Source organism: Nomia melanderi, unplaced genomic scaffold, assembly GCF_051020985.1.
Source record: "Nomia melanderi isolate GNS246 unplaced genomic scaffold, iyNomMela1 scaffold0806, whole genome shotgun sequence".
In the NCBI taxonomy this organism is placed as follows: domain Eukaryota; kingdom Metazoa; phylum Arthropoda; class Insecta; order Hymenoptera; family Halictidae; genus Nomia; species Nomia melanderi.
In genome coordinates this window covers 1-26932 of record NW_027475920.1, presented here as the reverse complement: position 1 = coordinate 26932, position 26932 = coordinate 1, and the positions used below count along the sequence as shown (strand labels likewise).

The window sequence follows — 26932 nt, the reverse complement described above, 5'->3', positions numbered from 1 at the left end:
TATAAAACTATATAAAACGATTAAAACTATGTAAAACTATATAGTACTATATAAAACTATATAAAACTGTATAAAACTATACAAAACTAACAAAACTATATAAAACTATATAAAACTATATAAAACTATATAAAACTATATAAAACTATATAGTACTATATAAAACTATATAAAACTATGTAAAACTATATAAAACTATGTAAAACTATATAAAACTATATAAAACTATATAAAACTATATAAAACTAAACAAAATTATGTAAAACTAATAAAACTATATAAAACTATATAAAATTATACAAAATTATGTAAAACTAATAAAACTATATAAAACTATATAGTACTCTATAAAACTATATAAAACTAACAAAACTATATAAAACTATATAAAACTATGTACCACTATATAAAACGATATAAAACTAATAAAACTATATAAAACTGTATATAACTATTAAAACTATATAAAACTATATAAAACTCTATAAAACTATATAGAACTATATAAAACTATATAAAACTATATAAAACTATACAAAACTAACAAAACTATATACAACTATATAAAACTAACAAAACTGTATAAAACTATATAAAACAATATAAAACTCTATAAAACTCTATAAAACTATATAACACTATATAAAACTATATAAATCTATATAAAACTGTATAAAACTATATAGAACCATATAAAACTATATAAAACTGTCTGAAACTGTATAAAACTATATAAACTATATAAAACTATATAAAACTACATAAAACTATATAAAACTATATAAAACTAACAAAACTATATAAAACCATACAAAATTATGTAAAACTAATAAAACTATATAAAACTATATAGTACTATATAAAACTATATAAAACTAACAAAACTGTATAAAACTATGTTAAACTATGTAAAACTGTATAAAACTAAATAAATCTATATAAAACTATATAAAACTATATAAAACTAAATAAAACTATATAAAACTCTATAAAACTATATAAAACTATATGAAACTATATAAAACTATATATAACTATATAAAACTATATAAAACTAATAAAACTATATAAAACTATATAAAACTATATAAAACTCTATAAAACTATATAATACTATATAAAACTAACAAAACTATATAAAACAATGTAAAATTATATAATACTATATAAAACTATATAAAGCAAATAAAACTATGTAAAACTATATAATACTATATAAAACTGTATAAAACTATATAGAACCATATAAACCTATATAAAACTATATAAAACTGTCTGAAACTGTATAAAACTAACAAAACTATATACAACTATATAAAACGATATAAAACTAACAAAACTATATAAAACTATATAACACTATATAAAACTATATAAAACTAACAAAACTATATAAAACTAACAAAACTATATAAAACTATATAAAACTGATATAAAACTGTATAAAACTAACAAAACTATATAAAACTATATAAAATTATATAATCCTATATAAAACTATATATAACTATATAAAACTAATAAACCTATATATAACTATTCAAAACTCTATAAAAGTATATATAACTAATGAAACTATATAAAACTATATAAAACTATATAAATCTATATAAAACTATGTAAAACTAACAAAACTATATAAAACTATATAAAACTATATAAAACTCTATAAAACTATATAAAACTGTATAAAACGAATAAAACTATATAAAACTATATAGTACTATATAAAACTATATAAAACTCTATAAAACTATATAAAACTATATAAAACTATATAAAACTATACAAAACTAACAAAACTATATACAACTATATAAAACTAACAAAACTGTATAAAACTATATAAATCTATATGAAACTCTATAAAACTCTATAAAACTATATAAAACTCTATAAAACTATATAAAACTATATAAAACTATATAAAACTATATAAAACTATGTAAAACTATATAAAACTATATAAAACTCAATAAAACTATATAAAACTGTATATAACTAATAAAACAATATAAAACTATATAAAACTCTATAAAAACTATATGAAACTATATAAAACTATATAAAACTATATAAAACTATACAAAACTAACAAAACTATATACAACTATATAAAAACTATATAAAACTATACAAAACTAACAAAACTATATAAAACTATATAAAACTATATAAAACTAACAAAACTATATAAAACTATACAAAACTAACAAAACTATATAAATCTATATAAAACTATACAAAACTAACAAAACTATATGAAACTATATAAAACTATATAAAAACTATGTAACTATATAAAACTATATAAAACTAACAAATCTATATATAACTATATAAAACTGTATAAAACTATACAAAACGAACAAAACCATATAAAACTATATAAAACTATATAAAACTATACAAAACTAACAAAACTATATAAAACTATATAAAACTATATAAAACTATACAAAACTAACAAAACTATATACAACTATATAAAACTAACAAAACTGTATAAAACTATACAAAATTATGTAAAACTAATAAAACAATATATAAAACTATATAAAACTATATAAAACTATATAAAACTATATAACACTATATAAAACTATATAAAACTAACAAAACGATATAAAACTAACAAAACTATATAAAACTATATAAAACTATATAAAACTGTATAAAACTAACAAAACTATATAAAACTATATAAAACTATATAAAACTATATAAAACTAATAAACCTATATAAAACTATTCAAAACTCTATAAAAGTATATAAAACTAATGAAACTATATAAAACTATATAAAACTAACAAAACTATATAAAACGTATACAAAACTAACAAAACTATATAAAACTATATAAAACTATATAAAACTAACAAAACTATATAAAACTATGTAAAACTATATAAAACTATATAAAACTCTATAAAACTCTATAAAACTATATAACACTATATAAAACTATATAAATCTATATAAAACTGTATAAAACTATATAGAACCATATAAAACTATATAAATCTATATAAAACTGTATAAAACTATATAAAACTCTATAAAACTATATAAAACTATATGAAACTATATAAAACTAACGAAACTATATAAAACTATATATAACTATATAAAACTATATAAAACTAATAAAACTATATAAAACTATATAAAACTATATAAAACTCTATAAAACTATATAATACTATATAAAACTAACAAAACTATATAAAACAATGTAAAATTATATAAAACTATATAAAACTATATAAAGCAAATAAAACTATGTAAAACTATATAATACTATATAAAACTGTATAAAACTATATAGAACCATATAAACCTATATAAAACTATATAAAACTGTCTGAAACTGTATAAAACTAACAAAACTATATACAACTATATAAAACGATATAAAACTAACAAAACTATATAAAACTATATAACACTATATAAAACTATATAAAACTAACAAAACTATATAAAACTAACAAAACTATATAAAACTATATAAAACTATATAAAACTGTATAAAACTAACAAAACTCTATAAAAGTATATATAACTAATGAAACTATATAAAACTATATAAAACTATATAAATCTATATAAAACTATGTAAAACTAACAAAACTATATAAAACTATATAAAACTATATAAAACTGTATAAAACTATATAAAACTGTATAAAACGAATAAAACTATATAAAACTATATAGTACTATATAAAACTATATAAAACTCTATAAAACTATATAAAACTATATAAAACTATATAAAACTATACAAAACTAACAAAACTATATACAACTATATAAAACTAACAAAACTGTATAAAACTATATAAATCTATATGAAACTCTATAAAACTCTATAAAACTGTATAAAACGAATAAAACTATATAAAACTATATAGTACTATATAAAACTATATAAAACTATGTAAAACTATATAAAACTATATAAAACTCAATAAAACTATATAAAACTGTATATAACTAATAAAACAATATAAAACTATATAAAACTCTATAAAACTATATAAAACTATATAAAACTATATAACACTATATAAAACTATATAAAACTAACAAAACTATATAAAACTAACAAAACTAGATAAAACTATATAAAACTGTATAAAACTAACAAAACTATATAAAACTATATAAAACTATATAAAACTATATAAAACTAATAAACCTATGTAAAACTATTCAAAACTCTATAAAACTATATAAAACTATATAACACTATATAAAACTATATAAAACTAACAAAACTATCAAAACTATCAAAACTATATAAAACTATATAAAACTATATAAAACTATACAAAACTAACAATACTATATAAAACTATATTACACTATATAAAACTGTATAAAACTATATAAAACTAACAAAACTATATCAACCTATATAAAACTCTATAGAACTACATAAAACTATATAAAACTATACAAAATTATGTAAAACTATTAAAACTATATAAAACTATATAGTACTCTATAAAACTATATAAAACTAACAAAACTATATAAAACTATGTAAAACTATATAAAACTATATAAAACTCTATAAAACTCTATAAAACTATATAACACTATATAAAACTATATAAATCTATATAAAACTGTATAAAACTATATAGAACCATATAAAACTATATAAATCTATATAAAACTGTATAAAACTATATAAAACTCTATAAAACTATATAAAACTATATGAAACTATATAAATCTAACGAAACTATATAAAACTATATAAAACTATATAAAACTATATAAAACTATATAAAACTAATAAAACTATATAAAACTATATAAAACTATATAAAACTCTATAAAACTATATAAAACTATACAAAACTAACAAAACTATATAAAACTATATAAAACTATATAAAACTATATAGTACTATATAAAACTATATAGTACTATATAAAACTATGTAAAACTATAAAAAACTATATAAAACTATATAAAACTATATAAAACTATATAAAACTGTACATAACTAATAAAACTATATAAAACTATATAAAACTATATAAAACTATACAAAACTAACAATACTATATAAAACTATATTACACTATATAAAACTGTATAAAACTATATAAAACTAACAAAACTATATCAACCTATATAAAACTCTATAGAACTACATAAAACTATATAAAACTATACAAAATTATGTAAAACTATTAAAACTATATAAAACTATATAGTACTCTATAAAACTATATAAAACTAACAAAACTATATAAAACTATGTAAAACTATATAAAACTATATAAAACTCTATAAAACTCTATAAAACTATATAACACTATATAAAACTATATAAATCTATATAAAACTGTATAAAACTATATAGAACCATATAAAACTATATAAATCTATATAAAACTGTATAAAACTATATAAAACTCTATAAAACTATATAAAACTATATGAAACTATATAAATCTAACGAAACTATATAAAACTATATAAAACTATATAAAACTATATAAAACTATATAAAACTATATAAAACTATATAAAACTAATAAAACTATATAAAACTATATAAAACTATATAAAACTCTATAAAACTATATAAAACTATACAAAACTAACAAAACTATATAAAACTATATAAAACTATATAAAACTATATAGTACTATATAAAACTATATAGTACTATATAAAACTATGTAAAACTATAAAAAACTATATAAAACTATATAAAACTATATAAAACTATATAAAACTGTACATAACTAATAAAACTATATAAAACTATATAAAACTCTATAAAACTATATAAAACTATATAAAACTATATAAAACTATACAAAACTAACAAAACTATATAAAACTATATAAAACTATATAAAACTATATAAAACTATATAAAACTATACAAAACTATCAAAACTATATAAAACTACATAAAACTATATAAAACTATATAAAACTAACAAAACTATATAAAACTATACAAAATTATGTAAAACTAATAGAACTATATAAAACTATATAGTACTATATAAAACTGTATAAAACTAACAAAACTGTATAAAACTATGTTAAACTATGTAAAACTATATAAAACTAAATAAAACTATATAAAACTATATAAAACTATATAAAACTATATAAAACTCTATAAAACTATATAAAACTATATGAAACTATATAAAACTAACAAAACTATATAAAACTAACAAAACTATATAAAACTATATAAAACTATATAAAACTGTATAAAACTAACAAAACTATATAAAACTATATAAAATTATATAATACTATATAAAACTATATATAACTATATAAAACTAATAAACCTATATATAACTATTCAATACTCTATAAAAGTATGTTCCGTCCGACGCGGAACAAAACGGAGAAAATCCTCGAAGGTTCGTTTATGATATGGACGTGCCAACAAATTTACTTTCGGGATTAGCTTTTTTCGAACTCAGTTTATTTATTTTAGTTACAAGGGGCAATCGCACCCTAAACCATGAGAAAATCATTTAGTTAATCCGCGCATCTCCAGACAATAGTTTTGGAATTTTTGTCGTTCGTACAGAAAACCGACCATATCATAAACCGGGAATTTCCGAAGGGTCGACGCGAACCTCGTTCGTAACGGTTCCGCCAGCCATGCGTCAACTTGGAGGAAATTTCCAAGGCATCGCCAAATCTTCGAGGATCCCTCGCACGTGGTCATTGCCCTCACTCTTGCATCAAGAGGGCAGGCCAAGGGGCGTCGTCCAAGACGCCCCCGATTTTTGGAATTATGTGCTGATTGGGTATTTTCAATTTCCCAATCAGCGCACTCGACACAAACCTGTAGGTGTCGTATAAAAACACCTACAGGATCGCATTCGAGAGGTTTTTTACGCTCATTACAAGATAAGTCGCTCAATCGTTCGGAGTGACGATATCTAAGGTTTTTTCGCTCAATCGTTCGGAGTGACGATATCTCAGAGATTTTTTCTCATTCAACGTTCAGTCCATCGTTCGGGACACATAAGTCGCTCAATCGTTCGGAGTGACAATATCTCAGATACTCAATCGTTCGGAGTAACGAGATATCATTCATTCATTCAAACAGTAGTCAGTCCATCGTTCGGGACAACTGCAACTAGTGATCTGATCTCAACCAGTCGGAGATCAGAATTGAATCAGTCGATTTCTGAAGAAATTCGTAAATCGACGCGTCGCGAGTATTAACGAGACCTAAAGTTAAAGCTGGGATTTACAACCCCAGCCGAGGAATTTAATCCGCGTTAGTATTCGTGTACGTGCGACGTCGCATTTTTCGGTCCTTCGAGCCGGATGTACTAGCCGGAGTTTCACAGAACACATTTTTGGTCCTTCGAGCCGGATGTACTAGCCGGAGTTTCATATTTTTGGTCCTTCGAGCCGGATCCTACTAGCCGGAGTTTCACAGAACACATTTTTGGTCCCTCGAGTCGGATCCGCGTTTGTGAAAATACAGTGCATAAGTGGATCCAAGGGAAGCTGTCAACCGTCCGATTCAAGGTCTGACGGCGAGAATCCAGATTGGACGAACGACACGAGTCCAAAGCAGCTGAGCAGCAGGCCACAGAGCGAGGAACGACGAGTCCAATCTGTTGCGGGAAGTCTACGAACAAACACGTCCTCCGCATCAGTCAAGGTAGGCTCGTCAAGATTTACCGATCGAATCCTCTCGTACGATATCCTTGATTGCACTTTCCCACGTCTCGACTTCTTACAATCGAAATGGCGAACGCGTCAATGAACGAGTCGAGTGCAAATCAAGCACAAACGGTCCGCCTACTAAAAAACGAACGCCGCATATTCAAGTCGCAAATTACGTCCCTTAGCAACGCGTTAGAGACGTATCAAGATTCCGCGAAGGAGCGCGTAAAAATCCGTGAACGCGTCGAGAGGCTGCGAAAGCTTTTCGACAATTTCTACGAAATCCAAGACCAGCTGGGGCTCATCGAAGATTTCGAGCAAACGGAAGCGGAACGAGAAGCGGTTACAGAGCAGTATGATGACGTCATCGCGACGGCCATCACGATGCTACAAGACGCGGAGCAAGCAGACAGGCAACCACCAACGGCGACAAAAAGCGTGAACAATTCTCCCGCGTCCTCAACAACGTCGTCCGCGATCGGGGTCCATTTGCCAAAAATCGATCTACCAAGGTTCGATGGCCGTCTTGAAAAACGGGTCGCATTCCAAGATGATGAGGGCAACGCACATCCGGAAGCAGCAGGGATCATCAAACGAGATCCAGACGTCGATGATCTCCTCACGGACGCCGACACAGTGGAGGAAGCGAGGCACATCCAACATCAAATCGGCGAGCTTCTTCAACGGGGTGGATTGAACATTCGTCAATGGGCGTCGAACGAACCCGCCCTTCTTAAGGGACTCCGCGAAGACCAAATCCACCCGAAGATCCTCGGCGATGACACAACGATGAAGGCGTCGGGAATATCCTGGGACGCCAGGAACGATGCGATTCGTTATGCGGTCGAAATTCAAGTCGTTGGCAAGGTCAGCAAACGGACCATCTTGTCAACGATCGCCAAAATATTCGATCCATTAGGACTTCTTGGACCCGTCACCATTATCGCCAAGATTCTAATGCAACGTCTATGGCAATTGAAGATCGACTGGGACGAATCGCTTCCCGCCAGCCTTTACACGGAGTGGACCACATACGCAGCGCAACTTAATGAACTAAACGACATCGAGTTCAACCGCTGCGTGACCCTGAGGAACCACCAACGTCTCGAACTCCACGGATTCTGTGATTCCAGCGAACGCGCATACGGAGCCCGCGTGTACGTGCATACGATAGACGATGTAGGACGCGTCGAAACACACCTGCTCTGCGCGAAATCCCGCGTTGCACCACTCAAGACGGTTACGCTCGAACGTCTAGAGCTGTGCGGTGCCGTGCTTCTAGCGTCCTCAGTCACCTCCATCCAACGGGCGATTTCGGTTAAGATCCATCAGACATTTTTGTGGACCGATTCCACAATAGTGTTGAATTGGATCAACACACAGCCCTGTATGTTAACATTCGTGGCCAACCGCGTGGCCGACATACAGGGCAAAACCGAGACAAACGCGTGGCGCCATATCAAGTCGGAATACAATCCGGCCGACTTGATTTTAAGAAGACTAATGCCCGCACAGTTCGTCCGAAATTCATTGTGGCTCCACGGTCCGGACTATCTCGCGACGGAGCAAGCAAGGTGGCCAATTTCGAGATACACGGTCTCGAGCGAGATACCCGAAACGAAAGGGGTGACATGTCTCGCGAACTCAATCGGTCGGAGTGACGAGATTCTCACTCAATACCCGTGGATCAAAGGGCTCACGCGAATCGTCGCGTATTGCCTCCGTGTTCGTCATCGCACCGCTGGTCCGTTGACCGTCGAGGAAAATCATGAAGACGAATTCCGCATCGTAAAAATGGTCCAATCCACGGCTTTCGAAAAGGATATTAAGGACCTGGAATCCGGAAGGCTGTACCCCAAGAGCCAACTCCGATCCCTTACACCATTTCTCGACGAAAAGGGATTATCGCGCGTCGGCGGACGTCTGCAAAGGTCCGAGTTACCTTTCGCAAGGAAACATCCAATCTTACTACCAAAGGGTCATCACGTGACGGACCTAATTATACGCGAGATGCATGTGCGATACCACCACGCAGGCATCACGGCAACGCTTTGCAACGTACGGCAAACGTATTGGCCCATTGATGGGAAGAACACAACACGCAAGATCATCCGGCGCTGCGTCAGGTGTTTTCGACTTAATCCAACTGCCGTGGATTATATCATGGGAAATCTACCTGCGACGCGCGTCACCGCCGCTCGGCCATTTTACAACTGCGGCGTTGATTATTGCGGTCCGTTCTGGGTCAAGGAACGGCGCTTCCGAAATCGGACCCGAATCAAGGTATACGTTGCAGTTTTTACCTGCTTCGCGACGAAAGCCGTTCACCTCGAAGTAGCCGGCGACCTGACCACCGAGGGATTCATCGCGGCCCTAAAACGGTTCATAGCACGGAGGGGGCTATGTCGTAACGTCTATTCCGACAATGGCACGAATTTTGTCGGAGCCGACAACGAACTCAAGGCATTATAGCAATCACTCTCAAAGGACGAGCAACTGCGGCGATTCATACCGGACAACGCGATCTCCTGGCACTTCATGCCAGCCTTATCGCCACATTTCGGTGGCCTATGGGAAGCCGCAGTGAAGTGCTTCAAACATCACGTGAAACGGGTTGTAGGCGACGAATTGTTCACCCTCAAACAATTCAACACGTTCGTAATCGAAGTCGAGGCCATCCTCAAATCGCGTCTTTTCACCCCCCTATCCGCGGATCCCAATGATCCGTCCGCCCTGACTCCCGGCCATTTCCTGATCGGTGATTCCTTTACGAGTCTTGCTGAGATTGATTTCAGCGGAACACCGACGAACCGGCTGTCCACCTGGCAACACATCCAGAAGGTCAAGCGACATTTCTGGGCCAGGTGGCATAAGGAGTATATCCACCATCTGAACGAGCGGCATAAGTGGACAACCGGCACCCACCACATACGAGAGGGGACCGTCGTGGTCATGAAGGAGGACCACCTTCCACCTTTGGCCTGGCACCTCGGACGAGTGGTAGCTACGCATCCTGGGGCGGATGGGGTAATTCGGGCAGTCACCGTTCGGACCAGCCACGGGACCTACCGACGGAACGTGAGGCAATTGGCGCCTCTACCTGACTCGGAGTCAGATTAGCAGCATCGCAACGCTAAGGACTCAGGCACAGGATACATTGATCGTTCGTACCGATCAACGGGGGGGAGCATGTTCCGTCCGACGCGGAACAAAACGGAGAAAATCCTCGAAGGTTCGTTTATGATATGGACGTGCCAACAAATTTACTTTCGGGATTAGCTTTTTTCGAACTCAGTTTATTTATTTTAGTTACAAGGGGCAATCGCACCCTAAACCATGAGAAAATCATTTAGTTAATCCGCGCATCTCCAGACAATAGTTTTGGAATTTTTGTCGTTCGTACAGAAAACCGACCATATCATAAACCGGGAATTTCCGAAGGGTCGACGCGAACCTCGTTCGTAACGGTTCCGCCAGCCATGCGTCAACTTGGAGGAAATTTCCAAGGCATCGCCAAATCTTCGAGGATCCCTCGCACGTGGTCATTGCCCTCACTCTTGCATCAAGAGGGCAGGCCAAGGGGCGTCGTCCAAGACGCCCCCGATTTTTGGAATTATGTGCTGATTGGGTATTTTCAATTTCCCAATCAGCGCACTCGACACAAACCTGTAGGTGTCGTATAAAAACACCTACAGGATCGCATTCGAGAGGTTTTTTACGCTCATTACAAGATAAGTCGCTCAATCGTTCGGAGTGACGATATCTAAGGTTTTTTCGCTCAATCGTTCGGAGTGACGATATCTCAGAGATTTTTTCTCATTCAACGTTCAGTCCATCGTTCGGGACACATAAGTCGCTCAATCGTTCGGAGTGACAATATCTCAGATACTCAATCGTTCGGAGTAACGAGATATCATTCATTCATTCAAACAGTAGTCAGTCCATCGTTCGGGACAACTGCAACTAGTGATCTGATCTCAACCAGTCGGAGATCAGAATTGAATCAGTCGATTTCTGAAGAAATTCGTAAATCGACGCGTCGCGAGTATTAACGAGACCTAAAGTTAAAGCTGGGATTTACAACCCCAGCCGAGGAATTTAATCCGCGTTAGTATTCGTGTACGTGCGACGTCGCATTTTTCGGTATCTCGAGCCGGATCTACTACGCAACATTTGTTGGTCCTTCGAGCCGGATCTGTGACGGTACAAAGTATATATAACTAATGAAACTATATAAAACTATATAAAACTATATAAATCTATATAAAACTATGTAAAACTAACAAAACTATATAAAACTATATAAAACTATATAAAACTCTATAAAACTATATAAAACTGTATAAAACGAATAAAACTATATAAAACTATATAGTACTATATAAAACTATATAAAACTCTATAAAACTATATAAAACTATATAAAACTATATAAAACTATACAAAACTAACAAAACTATATACAACTATATAAAACTAACAAAACTGTATAAAACTATATAAATCTATATGAAACTCTATAAAACTCTATAAAACTATATAAAACTCTATAAAACTATATAAAACTATATAAAACTATATAAAACTATATAAAACTATGTAAAACTATATAAAACTATATAAAACTCAATAAAACTATATAAAACTGTATATAACTAATAAAACAATATAAAACTATATAAAACTCTATAAAACTATATAAAACTATATAAAACTATATAAAACTATATAAAACTATACAAAACTAACAAAACTATATACAACTATATAAAACTATATAAAACTATACAAAACTAACAAAACTATATAAAACTATATAAAACTATATAAAACTAACAAAACTATATAAAACTATACAAAACTAACAAAACTATATAAATCTATATAAAACTATACAAAACTAACAAAACTATATGAAACTATATAAAACTATATAAAAACTATGTAACTATATAAAACTATATAAAACTAACAAATCTATATATAACTATATAAAACTGTATAAAACTATACAAAACGAACAAAACCATATAAAACTATATAAAACTATATAAAACTATAAAAAACTAACAAAACTATATAAAACTATATAAAACTATATAAAACTATACAAAACTAACAAAACTATATACAACTATATAAAACTAACAAAACTGTATAAAACTATACAAAATTATGTAAAACTAATAAAACAATATATAAAACTATATAAAACTATATAAAACTATATAAAACTATATAACACTATATAAAACTATATAAAACTAACAAAACTATATAAAACTAACAAAACTATATAAAACTATATAAAACTATATAAAACTGTATAAAACTAACAAAACTATATAAAACTATATAAAACTATATAAAACTATATAAAACTAATAAACCTATATAAAACTATTCAAAACTCTATAAAAGTATATAAAACTAATGAAACTATATAAAACTATATAAAACTAACAAAACTATATAAAACTATACAAAACTAACAAAACTATATAAAACTATATAAAACTATATAAAACTATATAGTACTATATAAAACTATATAAAACTAACAAAACTATCAAAACTATCAAAACTATATAAAACAATATAAAACTATATAAAACTATACAAAACTAACAATACTATATAAAACTATATTACACTATATAAAACTGTATAAAACTATATAAAACTAACAAAACTATATCAACCTATATAAAACTCTATAGAACTACATAAAACTATATAAAACTATACAAAATTATGTAAAACTATTAAAACTATATAAAACTATATAGTACTCTATAAAACTATATAAAACTAACAAAACTATATAAAACTATGTAAAACTATATAAAACTATATAAAACTCTATAAAACTCTATAAAACTATATAACACTATATAAAACTATATAAATCTATATAAAACTGTATAAAACTATATAGAACCATATAAAACTATATAAATCTATATAAAACTGTATAAAACTATATAAAACTCTATAAAACTATATAAAACTATATGAAACTATATAAATCTAACGAAACTATATAAAACTATATAAAACTATATAAAACTATATAAAACTATATAAAACTAATAAAACTATATAAAACTATATAAAACTATATAAAACTCTATAAAACTATATAAAACTATACAAAACTAACAAAACTATATAAAACTATATAAAACTATATAAAACTATATAGTACTATATAAAACTATATAGTACTATATAAAACTATGTAAAACTATAAAAAACTATATAAAACTATATAAAACTATATAAAACTATATAAAACTATACAAAACTAACAAAACTATATAAAACTATATGAAACTATTTAAAACTATATAAAACTCTATAAAACTATATAAAACTATATAAAACTATATAAAACTATACAAAACTAACAAAACTATATACAACTATATAAAACTAACAAAACTGTATAAAACTATATAAATCTATATGAAACTCTATAAAACTCTATAAAACTATATAAAACTCTATAAAACTATATAAAACTATATAAAACTATATAAAACTATATAAAACTATGTAAAACTATATAAAACTATATAAAACTCAATAAAACTATATAAAACTGTATATAACTAATAAAACAATATAAAACTATATAAAACTCTATAAAACTATATAAAACTATATAAAACTATATAAAACTATATAAAACTATACAAAACTAACAAAACTATATACAACTATATAAAACTATATAAAACTATACAAAACTAACAAAACTATATAAAACTATATAAAACTATATAAAACTAACAAAACTATATAAAACTATACAAAACTAACAAAACTATATAAATCTATATAAAACTATACAAAACTAACAAAACTATATGAAACTATATAAAACTATATAAAAACTATGTAACTATATAAGACTATATAAAACTAACAAATCTATATATAACTATATAAAACTGTATAAAACTATACAAAACGAACAAAACCATATAAAACTATATAAAACTATATAAAACTATACAAAACTAACAAAACTATATAAAACTATATAAAACTATATAAAACTATACAAAACTAACAAAACTATATACAACTATATAAAACTAACAAAACTGTATAAAACTATACAAAATTATGTAAAACTAATAAAACAATATATAAAACTATATAAAACTATATAAAACTATATAAAACTATATAACACTATATAAAACTATATAAAACTAACAAAACTATATAAAACTAACAAAACTATATAAAACTATATAAAACTATATAAAACTGTATAAAACTAACAAAACTATATAAAACTATATAAAACTATATAAAACTATATAAAACTAATAAACCTATATAAAACTATTCAAAACTCTATAAAAGTATATAAAACTAATGAAACTATATAAAACTATATAAAACTAACAAAACTATATAAAACTATACAAAACTAACAAAACTATATAAAACTATATAAAACTATATAAAACTATATAGTACTATATAAAACTATATAAAACTAACAAAACTATCAAAACTATCAAAACTATATAAAACTATATAAAACTATATAAAACTATATAAAACTATACAAAACTAACAATACTATATAAAACTATATTACACTATATAAAACTGTATAAAACTATATAAAACTAACAAAACTATATCAACCTATATAAAACTCTATAGAACTACATAAAACTATATAAAACTATACAAAATTATGTAAAACTATTAAAACTATATAAAACTATATAGTACTCTATAAAACTATATAAAACTATATAAAACTAATAAAACTATATAAAACTATATAAAACTATATAAAACTCTATAAAACTATATAAAACTATACAAAACTAACAAAACTATATAAAACTATATAAAACTATATAAAACTATATAGTACTATATAAAACTATTTAAAACTATAAAAAACTATATAAAACTATATAAAACTATATAAAACTATATAAAACTATACAAAACTAACAAAACTATATAAAACTATATGAAACTATTTAAGACAATATAAAACTATATAAAACTATATAAAACTAACAAAACTATATAAAACTATGTACCACTATATAAAACGATATAAAACTAATAAAACTATATAAAACTGTACATAACTAATAACACTATATAAAACTATATAAAACTCTATAAAACTATATAAAACTATATAAAACTATATAAAACTATACAAAACTAACAAAACTATATAAAACTATATAAAACTATATAAAACTATATAAAACTGTACAAAACTATCAAAACTATATAAAACTATATAAATCTATATAAAACTATATAAAAGTAACAAAACTATATCAACCTATATAAAACTCTATAGAACTATATAAAACTATATAAAACTATACAAAATTATGTAAAACTATTAAAACTATATAAAACTATATAGTACTCTATAAAACTATATAAAACTAACAAAACTATATAAAACTATGTAAAACTATATAAAACTATATAAAACTATATAAAACTATACAAAATTATGTAAAACTAATAAAACTATATAAAACTATATAGTACTCTATAAAACTATATAAATCTAACAAAACTATATAAAACTATATAAAACTCTAGAAAACTATATAAAACTATATAAAACTATATAAAAGTATATAAAACTAACAAAACTATACAAAACCATGTAAAACTATACAAAACTATATAAAACTATACAAAACTAACAGAACTATATAAAACTATATAAAACTATTTAAAACTATATAAATCTATATAAAATAATGTAAAACTAACAAAACTATATAAAACTATGTGAAACTATACAAAACTAACAAAACTATATAAAACTATATAAAACTATATAAAACTATATAAAACTATACAAAACTGTATAAAACTATATAAAACTATATGAAACTCTATAAAACTCTATAAAACTATATAAAACTCTATAAAACTATATAAAACTCTATAAAACTATATAAAACTATATAAAACTATATAAAACTATGTGAAACTATACAAAACTAACAAAATTCTATAAAACTCTATAAAGCTATATAAAACTAACAAAACTATATAAAACTACCAAAACTATATAAAACTATATAAAACCAACAAAACTATATAAAACTATACAAAACTAACAAAACTATATAAAACTATATAAAACTATATAAAACTATATAAAACTATATAAAACTATATAAAACTATATAAAACTATATAAAACTATATAAAACTATATAAAACTATATAAAACTATATAAAACTATATAAAACTATATTAAACTATATATAGCTCTATAAAACTATATAAAACTATATGAAACTATATAAAACTAATAAAACTATATAAAACGATATAAAACTATATAAAACTCTATAAAACTATATAAAACTATATAAAACTAACAAAACTATATAAAACAATGTAAAATTGTATAAAACTATATAAAACTATATAAAGCAAATAAAACTATGTAAAACTATATAATACTATATAAAACTGTATAAAACTATATAGAACCATATAAAACTATATAAAACTATATAAAACTGTCTGAAACTGTATAAAACTAACAAAACTATATACAACTATATAAAACGATATAAAACTAACAAAACTATATAAAACTATATAACACTATATAAAACTATATAAAACTAACAAAACTATATAAAACTAACAAAACTATATAAAACTATATAAAACTATATAAAACTGTATAAAACTAACAAAACTATATAAAACTATTTAAAACTATATAAAACTATATAAAACTATATAAAACTGTATAAAACTAACAAAACTATATAAAACTATTTAAAACTATATGAAACTATGTAAAACTATATAAAACTAATAAACCTATATAAAACTATTCAAACTCTATAAAAGTATATAAAACTAATGAAACTATATAAAACTATATAAAACTATATAAATCTATATAAAACTATGTAAAACTAACAAAACTATATAAAACTATGTGAAACTATACAAAACTAACAAAACTATATAAAACTATATAAAACTATATAAAACTATATAAAACTATACAAAACTGTATAAAACTATATAAAACTATATGAAACTCTATAAAACTCTATAAAAGTATATAAAACTCTATAAAACTATATAAAACTATATAAAACTATATAAAACTATGCGAAACTATACAAAACTAACAAAATTCTATAAAACTCTGTAAAGCTATATAAAACTCTATAAAACTAAATAAAACTATATAAAACTATATAAATCTATGTAAAACTATACAAAACTAACAAAACTATATCAACCTATATAAAACTCTATAGAACTATATAAAACTATATAAAACTATACGAAATTATGTAAAACTAATAAAACTATATAAAACTATATAGTACTCTATAAAACTATATAAAACTAACAAAACTATATAAAACTATGTAAAACTATATAAAACTATATAAAACTCAATAAAACTATATAAAACTGTATATAACTAATAAAACTATATAAAACTATAAAAAACTCTATTAAACTATATAAAACTATATAAAACTATATAAAACTATATAAAACTATATAAATCTATACAAAACTAACAAAACTATATACAACTATATAAAACTATATAAAACTATACAAAACTAACAAAACTATATAAAACTATATAAAACTATATAAAACTAACAAAACTATATAAAACTATACAAAACTAACAAAACTATATAAAACTATATAAAACTATATAAAACTATACAAAACTAACAAAACTATATGAAACTATATAAAACTATATAAAACTATATAAAACTATATAAAACTATATAAAACTAACAAAACTATATAAAACTATATAAAACTATATAAATCTATATAAAACTATATAAAACTATATAAAACTATATAAAACTATACAGAACTAACAAAACTATATAAAACTATATAAAACTATATAAAACTCTTTAAAACTATGTAAAACTATATAAAACTATTTAAAACTATATAAAATTATATAAAATTATACAAAATTATATAAAACTATACAAAACTAACAAAACTAACAAAACTATATAAAACTATATAAACCCTATATAAAACTAACAAAACTATATAAAACTATATAAAACTATACAAAACTAACAAAACTATATAAAACTATATAAAACTATATAAAACTATACAAAACTAACAATACTATATAAAACTATATAAAACTATATAAAACTATTTAAAACTATTTAAAACTATATAAAATTATATAAAACTATATAAAACTGTATGAAACTATATAAAACTAACAAAACTATATAAAACTATATAAAACTATACAAAACTAACAAATCTATATAAAACTATATAAAACTATACAAAACTAACAAAACTAAATGAAACTATATAAAACTATATAAAACTATATAAAACTATATAAAACTATTTAAAACTATATAAAACTCTATAAAACTATATAAAACTGTATGAAACTATATAAAACTAACAAAACTATATAAAACTATATAAAACTATATAAAACTATACTAAATTATGTAAAACAAATAAAACAATATAAAACTATATAAAACTAACAAAACTATATAAAGCTATGTAACACTATATAAATCTATATAAAACTATATAAAACTATATAGTACTATATAAAACTATATAAAACTATATAAAACTAACAAGACTATATAAAACTATATAAAACTATACAAAACTAACAAAACTATATAAAAGTATATAAAACTATACAAAACTAACAAAACTATATGAAACTATATAAAACTATATAAAACTATACAAAACTAACAAAACTATATAATACTATATAAAACTATATAAAACTAACAAAACTATATAAAACTATATAAAACTATACAAAACTATACAAAACAAACAAAACTATATAAAACTATATAAAACTATACAAAACTAACAAAACTATATGAAACTATATAAAACTATATAAAACTATATAAAACTATATAAAACTATACAAAACTAACAAAACTATATAAAACTATATAAAACTGTATAAAACTATATAGTACTCTACAATACTATATAAAACTAACAAAACTATATAAAACTATGTAAAACTATATAAAACTATATAAAACTATATAAAACTATATAAAACTATATAAAACTGTACAAAACTATATAAAACTATACAAAACTAACAAAACTATTTAAAACTATATGAAACTATTTAAAACTATATAAAACTATATAAAACTATATAAAACTATATAAACCTATATAAAACTATACAAAACTAACAAAACTATATAAAACTAACAAAACTATATAAAACTATATAAAACGAATAAAACTATATAAATGCATATAGTACTATATAAAACTATATAATACTCTATAAAACTATATAAAACTATATAAAACTATACAAAACTAACAAATCTATATAAAACTATATAAAACTGTATAAAACTATACAAAACTAACAAAACCATATAAAACTATGTAAAATTATATGAAACTATACAAAACTAACAAAACTATATAAAACTATATAAAACTATATAAAACTGCATAAAACTTCACAAAACTAACAAAACTATATAAAACTATATAAACCCTATATAAAACTAACAAAACTATATGAAACTATATAAAACTATACAAAACTAACAAAACTATATAAAACTATATAAAACTCTATAAAACTATATAAAACTATATAAAACGAATAAAACTATATAAAACTATATAAAACTATATTAAACTATATAAAACTATACAAGACTAACAAAACTATATAAAACTATATAAAACTATATAAAACTAACAAGACTATATAAAACTATATAAAACTATACAAAACTGACAAAACTATATAAAACTGTATACCACTATATAAAACGATATAAAACTAATAAAACTAACAAAACTATATAAAACTATATAGTACTCTATAAAACTATATAAAACTAACAAAACTATATAAAACTATATAAAACGCTATAAAACTATATAAAACTATATAAAACTATATAAAACTATACAAAACTAACAAAACTATATAAAACTATATAAAACTGACGAAGCTATATAAAACTATACAAAACTAACAAAACTATATAAAACTATATAAAACTATATAAAACTATATAGTACTATATAAAACTATATAAAACTATTTAAAACTATATAAAACTATATAAATCTATATAAAACTAACAAAACTATATAAAACTATGTACCACTATATAAAACGATATAAAACTAATAAAACTATATAAAACTGTATATAACTAATAAAACTATATAAAACTATATAAAACTCTATAAAACTATATAAAACTATATAAAACTATATAAAACTATACAAAACTATATAAAACTATATTAAACTATATAAAACTGTATAAAACTATATAAAACTAACTAAACTATATCAACCTATATAAAACTCTATAGAACTATATAAAACTATATAAAACTATACCAAATTATGTAAAACTAATAAAACTATATAAAACTATATAGGACTCTAGAAAACTATATAAAACTAACAAAACTATATAAAACTATGTAAAACTATATAAAACTATATAAAACTTTGTAAAACTATATAATACTATATAAAACTGTGTAAAACTATATAACACTATATAAAACTATATAAAACTAACAAAACTGTGTAAAACTATATAACACTATATAAAACTATATAAAACTAACAAAACTATATAAAACTATATAAAACTATATGAAACTATATAAAACTATATAAAACTATATAAAACTGTTCAAAACTATATAAAACTAATAAAACTATATAAAACTATATAAAACTATATAAAACTATATAAAACTGTATAAAACTAACAAAACTATATAAAACTATATAAAACTATATAAAACTATACAAAACTAACAAAACTATGTAAAACCATATAAAACTATATAAAACTATACAAAACTAACAAAACTATATAAAACTATATAAAACTATATAAAACTATATAAAACTATATAATACTATATAAATCTACATAAAACTATGTAAAACTAACAAAACTATATAAAACTATATAAAAATATTTTAACTCTATAAAACTATATAAAACTATATAAAACGATTAAAACTTTGTAAAACTATATAGTACTATATAAAACTATATAAAACTATATAAAACTATACAAAACTAACAAAACTATATAAAACTATATAAAACTATATAAAACTATCCAAAATTATGTAACACTAATAAAACTATATAAAACTATATACCACTATATAAAACGATATAAAACTAATAAAACTATATAAAACTGTATATAACTAATAAAACTATATAAAACTATATAAAACGATATAAAACTCTATAAAACTATATAAAACTATATAAAACTATATAAAACTATATAAAACTAACAAAACTATATAAAACTATACAAAATTATGTAAAACTAATAAATCTATTTAAAACTATATAGTACTATATGAAACTATATAAAACTAACAAAACTATATAAAACTATGTAAAACTATATAAAACTATATAAAACTATATAAAACTGTATAAAACTATATGAAACTAACAAAACTATATAAAACAATGTAAAATTATATAAAACTATATAAAACTATATAAAACTAATAAAACTTTGTAAAACTATATAATACTATATAAAACTGTATAAAATTATATAACACTATATAAAACTATATAAAACTAACAAAACTATATAAAACTATATAAAACTATATGAAACTATATAAAACCATATAAAACTATATAAAACTATATAAAACTGTTCAAAACTATATAAAACTAATAAAACTATATAAAAGTATATAATACTATATAAAACTATATAAAACTATATAAAACTGTATAAAACTAACAAAACTATATAAAACTATATAAAACGAATAAAACTATATAAAACTATATAAAACTATACAAAAACTAACAAAACTATATAAAACTATATAAAACTGTATAAAACTATACCAAACTAACAACACCATATAAAACTATATAAAACTATATAAAACAATATAAAACTAACAAAACTATGGAAACCTATATAAAACTCCATAACACTCTATAAAACTATGTAAAACTATATAAAACTATACAAAACTAAGAAAACTATATAAATCTATATAAAACTATATAAAACTAACAAAACTATATAAAACTATATAACACTGTATAAAACACTATAAAACTATACATAACTATTTAAAACTATATAAAATTCCATAAAACTATATAAAACTAACAAAACTATATACAACTATATATAACGATATAAAACTATATAAAACTATATAAAACTAACAAGACTATATAAAACGATATAAAACTAACAAAACTATATAAAACTATATAACACTATATAAAACTATATAAAACTAACAAAACTATATAAAACTAACAAAACTATATAAAACTATATAAAACTATATAAAACTGTATAAAACTAACAAAACTATATAAAACTATTTAAAACTATATAAAACTATATAAAACTATATAAAACTGTATAAAACTAACAAAACTATATAAAACTATTTAAAACTATATGAAACTATGTAAAACTATATAAAACTAATAAACCTATATAAAACTATTCAAACTCTATAAAAGTATATAAAACTAATGAAACTATATAAAACTATATAAAACTATATAAATCTATATAAAACTATGTAAAACTAACAAAACTATATAAAACTATGTGAAACTATACAAAACTAACAAAACTATATAAAACTATATAAAACTATATAAAACTATATAAAACTATACAAAACTGTATAAAACTATATAAAACTATATGAAACTCTATAAAACTCTATAAAAGTATATAAAACTCTATAAAACTATATAAAACTATATAAAACTATATAAAACTATGCGAAACTATACAAAACTAACAAAATTCTATAAAACTCTGTAAAGCTATATAAAACTCTATAAAACTAAATAAAACTATATAAAACTATATAAATCTATGTAAAACTATACAAAACTAACAAAACTATATCAACCTATATAAAACTCTATAGAACTATATAAAACTATATAAAACTATACGAAATTATGTAAAACTAATAAAACTATATAAAACTATATAGTACTCTATAAAACTATATAAAACTAACAAAACTATATAAAACTATGTAAAACTATATAAAACTATATAAAACTCAATAAAACTATATAAAACTGTATATAACTAATAAAACTATATAAAACTATAAAAAACTCTATTAAACTATATAAAACTATATAAAACTATATAAAACTATATAAAACTATATAAATCTATACAAAACTAACAAAACTATATACAACTATATAAAACTATATAAAACTATACAAAACTAACAAAACTATATAAAACTATATAAAACTATATAAAACTAACAAAACTATATAAAACTATACAAAACTAACAAAACTATATAAAACTATATAAAACTATATAAAACTATACAAAACTAACAAAACTATATGAAACTATATAAAACTATATAAAACTATATAAAACTATATAAAACTATATAAAACTAACAAAACTATATAAAACTATATAAAACTATATAAATCTATATAAAACTATATAAAACTATATAAAACTATATAAAACTATACAGAACTAACAAAACTATATAAAACTATATAAAACTATATAAAACTCTTTAAAACTATGTAAAACTATATAAAACTATTTAAAACTATATAAAATTATATAAAATTATACAAAATTATATAAAACTATACAAAACTAACAAAACTAACAAAACTATATAAAACTATATAAACCCTATATAAAACTAACAAAACTATATAAAACTATATAAAACTATACAAAACTAACAAAACTATATAAAACTATATAAAACTATATAAAACTATACAAAACTAACAATACTATATAAAACTATATAAAACTATATAAAACTATTTAAAACTATTTAAAACTATATAAAATTATATAAAACTATATAAAACTGTATGAAACTATATAAAACTAACAAAACTATATAAAACTATATAAAACTATACAAAACTAACAAATCTATATAAAACTATATAAAACTATACAAAACTAACAAAACTAAATGAAACTATATAAAACTATATAAAACTATATAAAACTATATAAAACTATTTAAAACTATATAAAACTCTATAAAACTATATAAAACTGTATGAAACTATATAAAACTAACAAAACTATATAAAACTATATAAAACTATATAAAACTATACTAAATTATGTAAAACAAATAAAACAATATAAAACTATATAAAACTAACAAAACTATATAAAGCTATGTAACACTATATAAATCTATATAAAACTATATAAAACTATATAGTACTATATAAAACTATATAAAACTATATAAAACTAACAAGACTATATAAAACTATATAAAACTATACAAAACTAACAAAACTATATAAAAGTATATAAAACTATACAAAACTAACAAAACTATATGAAACTATATAAAACTATATAAAACTATACAAAACTAACAAAACTATATAATACTATATAAAACTATATAAAACTAACAAAACTATATAAAACTATATAAAACTATACAAAACTATACAAAACAAACAAAACTATATAAAACTATATAAAACTATACAAAACTAACAAAACTATATGAAACTATATAAAACTATATAAAACTATATAAAACTATATAAAACTATACAAAACTAACAAAACTATATAAAACTATATAAAACTGTATAAAACTATATAGTACTCTACAATACTATATAAAACTAACAAAACTATATAAAACTATGTAAAACTATATAAAACTATATAAAACTATATAAAACTATATAAAACTATATAAAACTGTACAAAACTATATAAAACTATACAAAACTAACAAAACTATTTAAAACTATATGAAACTATTTAAAACTATATAAAACTATATAAAACTATATAAAACTATATAAACCTATATAAAACTATACAAAACTAACAAAACTATATAAAACTAACAAAACTATATAAAACTATATAAAACGAATAAAACTATATAAATGAATATAGTACTATATAAAACTATATAATACTCTATAAAACTATATAAAACTATATAAAACTATACAAAACTAACAAATCTATATAAAACTATATAAAACTGTATAAAACTATACAAAACTAACAAAACCATATAAAACTATGTAAAATTATATGAAACTATACAAAACTAACAAAACTATATAAAACTATATAAAACTATATAAAACTGCATAAAACTTCACAAAACTAACAAAACTATATAAAACTATATAAACCCTATATAAAACTAACAAAACTATATGAAACTATATAAAACTATACAAAACTAACAAAACTATATAAAACTATATAAAACTCTATAAAACTATATAAAACTATATAAAACGAATAAAACTATATAAAACTATATAAAACTATATTAAACTATATAAAACTATACAAGACTAACAAAACTATATAAAACTATATAAAACTATATAAAACTAACAAGACTATATAAAACTATATAAAACTATACAAAACTGACAAAACTATATAAAACTGTATACCACTATATAAAACGATATAAAACTAATAAAACTAACAAAACTATATAAAACTATATAGTACTCTATAAAACTATATAAAACTAACAAAACTATATAAAACTATATAAAACGCTATAAAACTATATAAAACTATATAAAACTATATAAAACTATACAAAACTAACAAAACTATATAAAACTATATAAAACTGACGAAGCTATATAAAACTATACAAAACTAACAAAACTATATAAAACTATATAAAACTATATAAAACTATATAGTACTATATAAAACTATATAAAACTATTTAAAACTATATAAAACTATATAAATCTATATAAAACTAACAAAACTATATAAAACTATGTACCACTATATAAAACGATATAAAACTAATAAAACTATATAAAACTGTATATAACTAATAAAACTATATAAAACTATATAAAACTCTATAAAACTATATAAAACTATATAAAACTATATAAAACTATACAAAACTATATAAAACTATATTAAACTATATAAAACTGTATAAAACTATATAAAACTAACTAAACTATATCAACCTATATAAAACTCTATAGAACTATATAAAACTATATAAAACTATACCAAATTATGTAAAACTAATAAAACTATATAAAACTATATAGGACT

General features: G+C 22.2%; 2 protein-coding genes across 2 annotated transcripts; both read left to right on the top strand.

Moving 5' to 3' along the window:
* Positions 1–7776: 7776 nt before the first annotated feature.
* LOC143176758 (uncharacterized) lies at positions 7777–10167 on the top strand. Its single transcript, XM_076374187.1, has one exon. It carries the CDS (start codon positions 7777–7779, stop codon positions 10165–10167), a length of 2391 nt encoding a protein of 796 aa, XP_076230302.1.
* A 66-nt stretch (positions 10168–10233) lies between these two features.
* Positions 10234–10815, top strand: LOC143176759 (uncharacterized). The gene has a single exon (XM_076374188.1). It carries the CDS (start codon positions 10234–10236, stop codon positions 10813–10815), a length of 582 nt encoding a protein of 193 aa, XP_076230303.1.
* The last annotated feature ends 16117 nt before the right edge of the window (positions 10816–26932 follow it).

Excerpts from the sequence above, each read along its gene's own strand:
- LOC143176759 (XM_076374188.1), top strand. The coding sequence starts at position 10,234 with ATGCCAGCCTTATCGCCACATTTCGGTGGCCTATGGGAAGCCGCAGTG.
- LOC143176758 (XM_076374187.1), top strand. The coding sequence starts at position 7,777 with ATGGCGAACGCGTCAATGAACGAGTCGAGTGCAAATCAAGCACAAACG.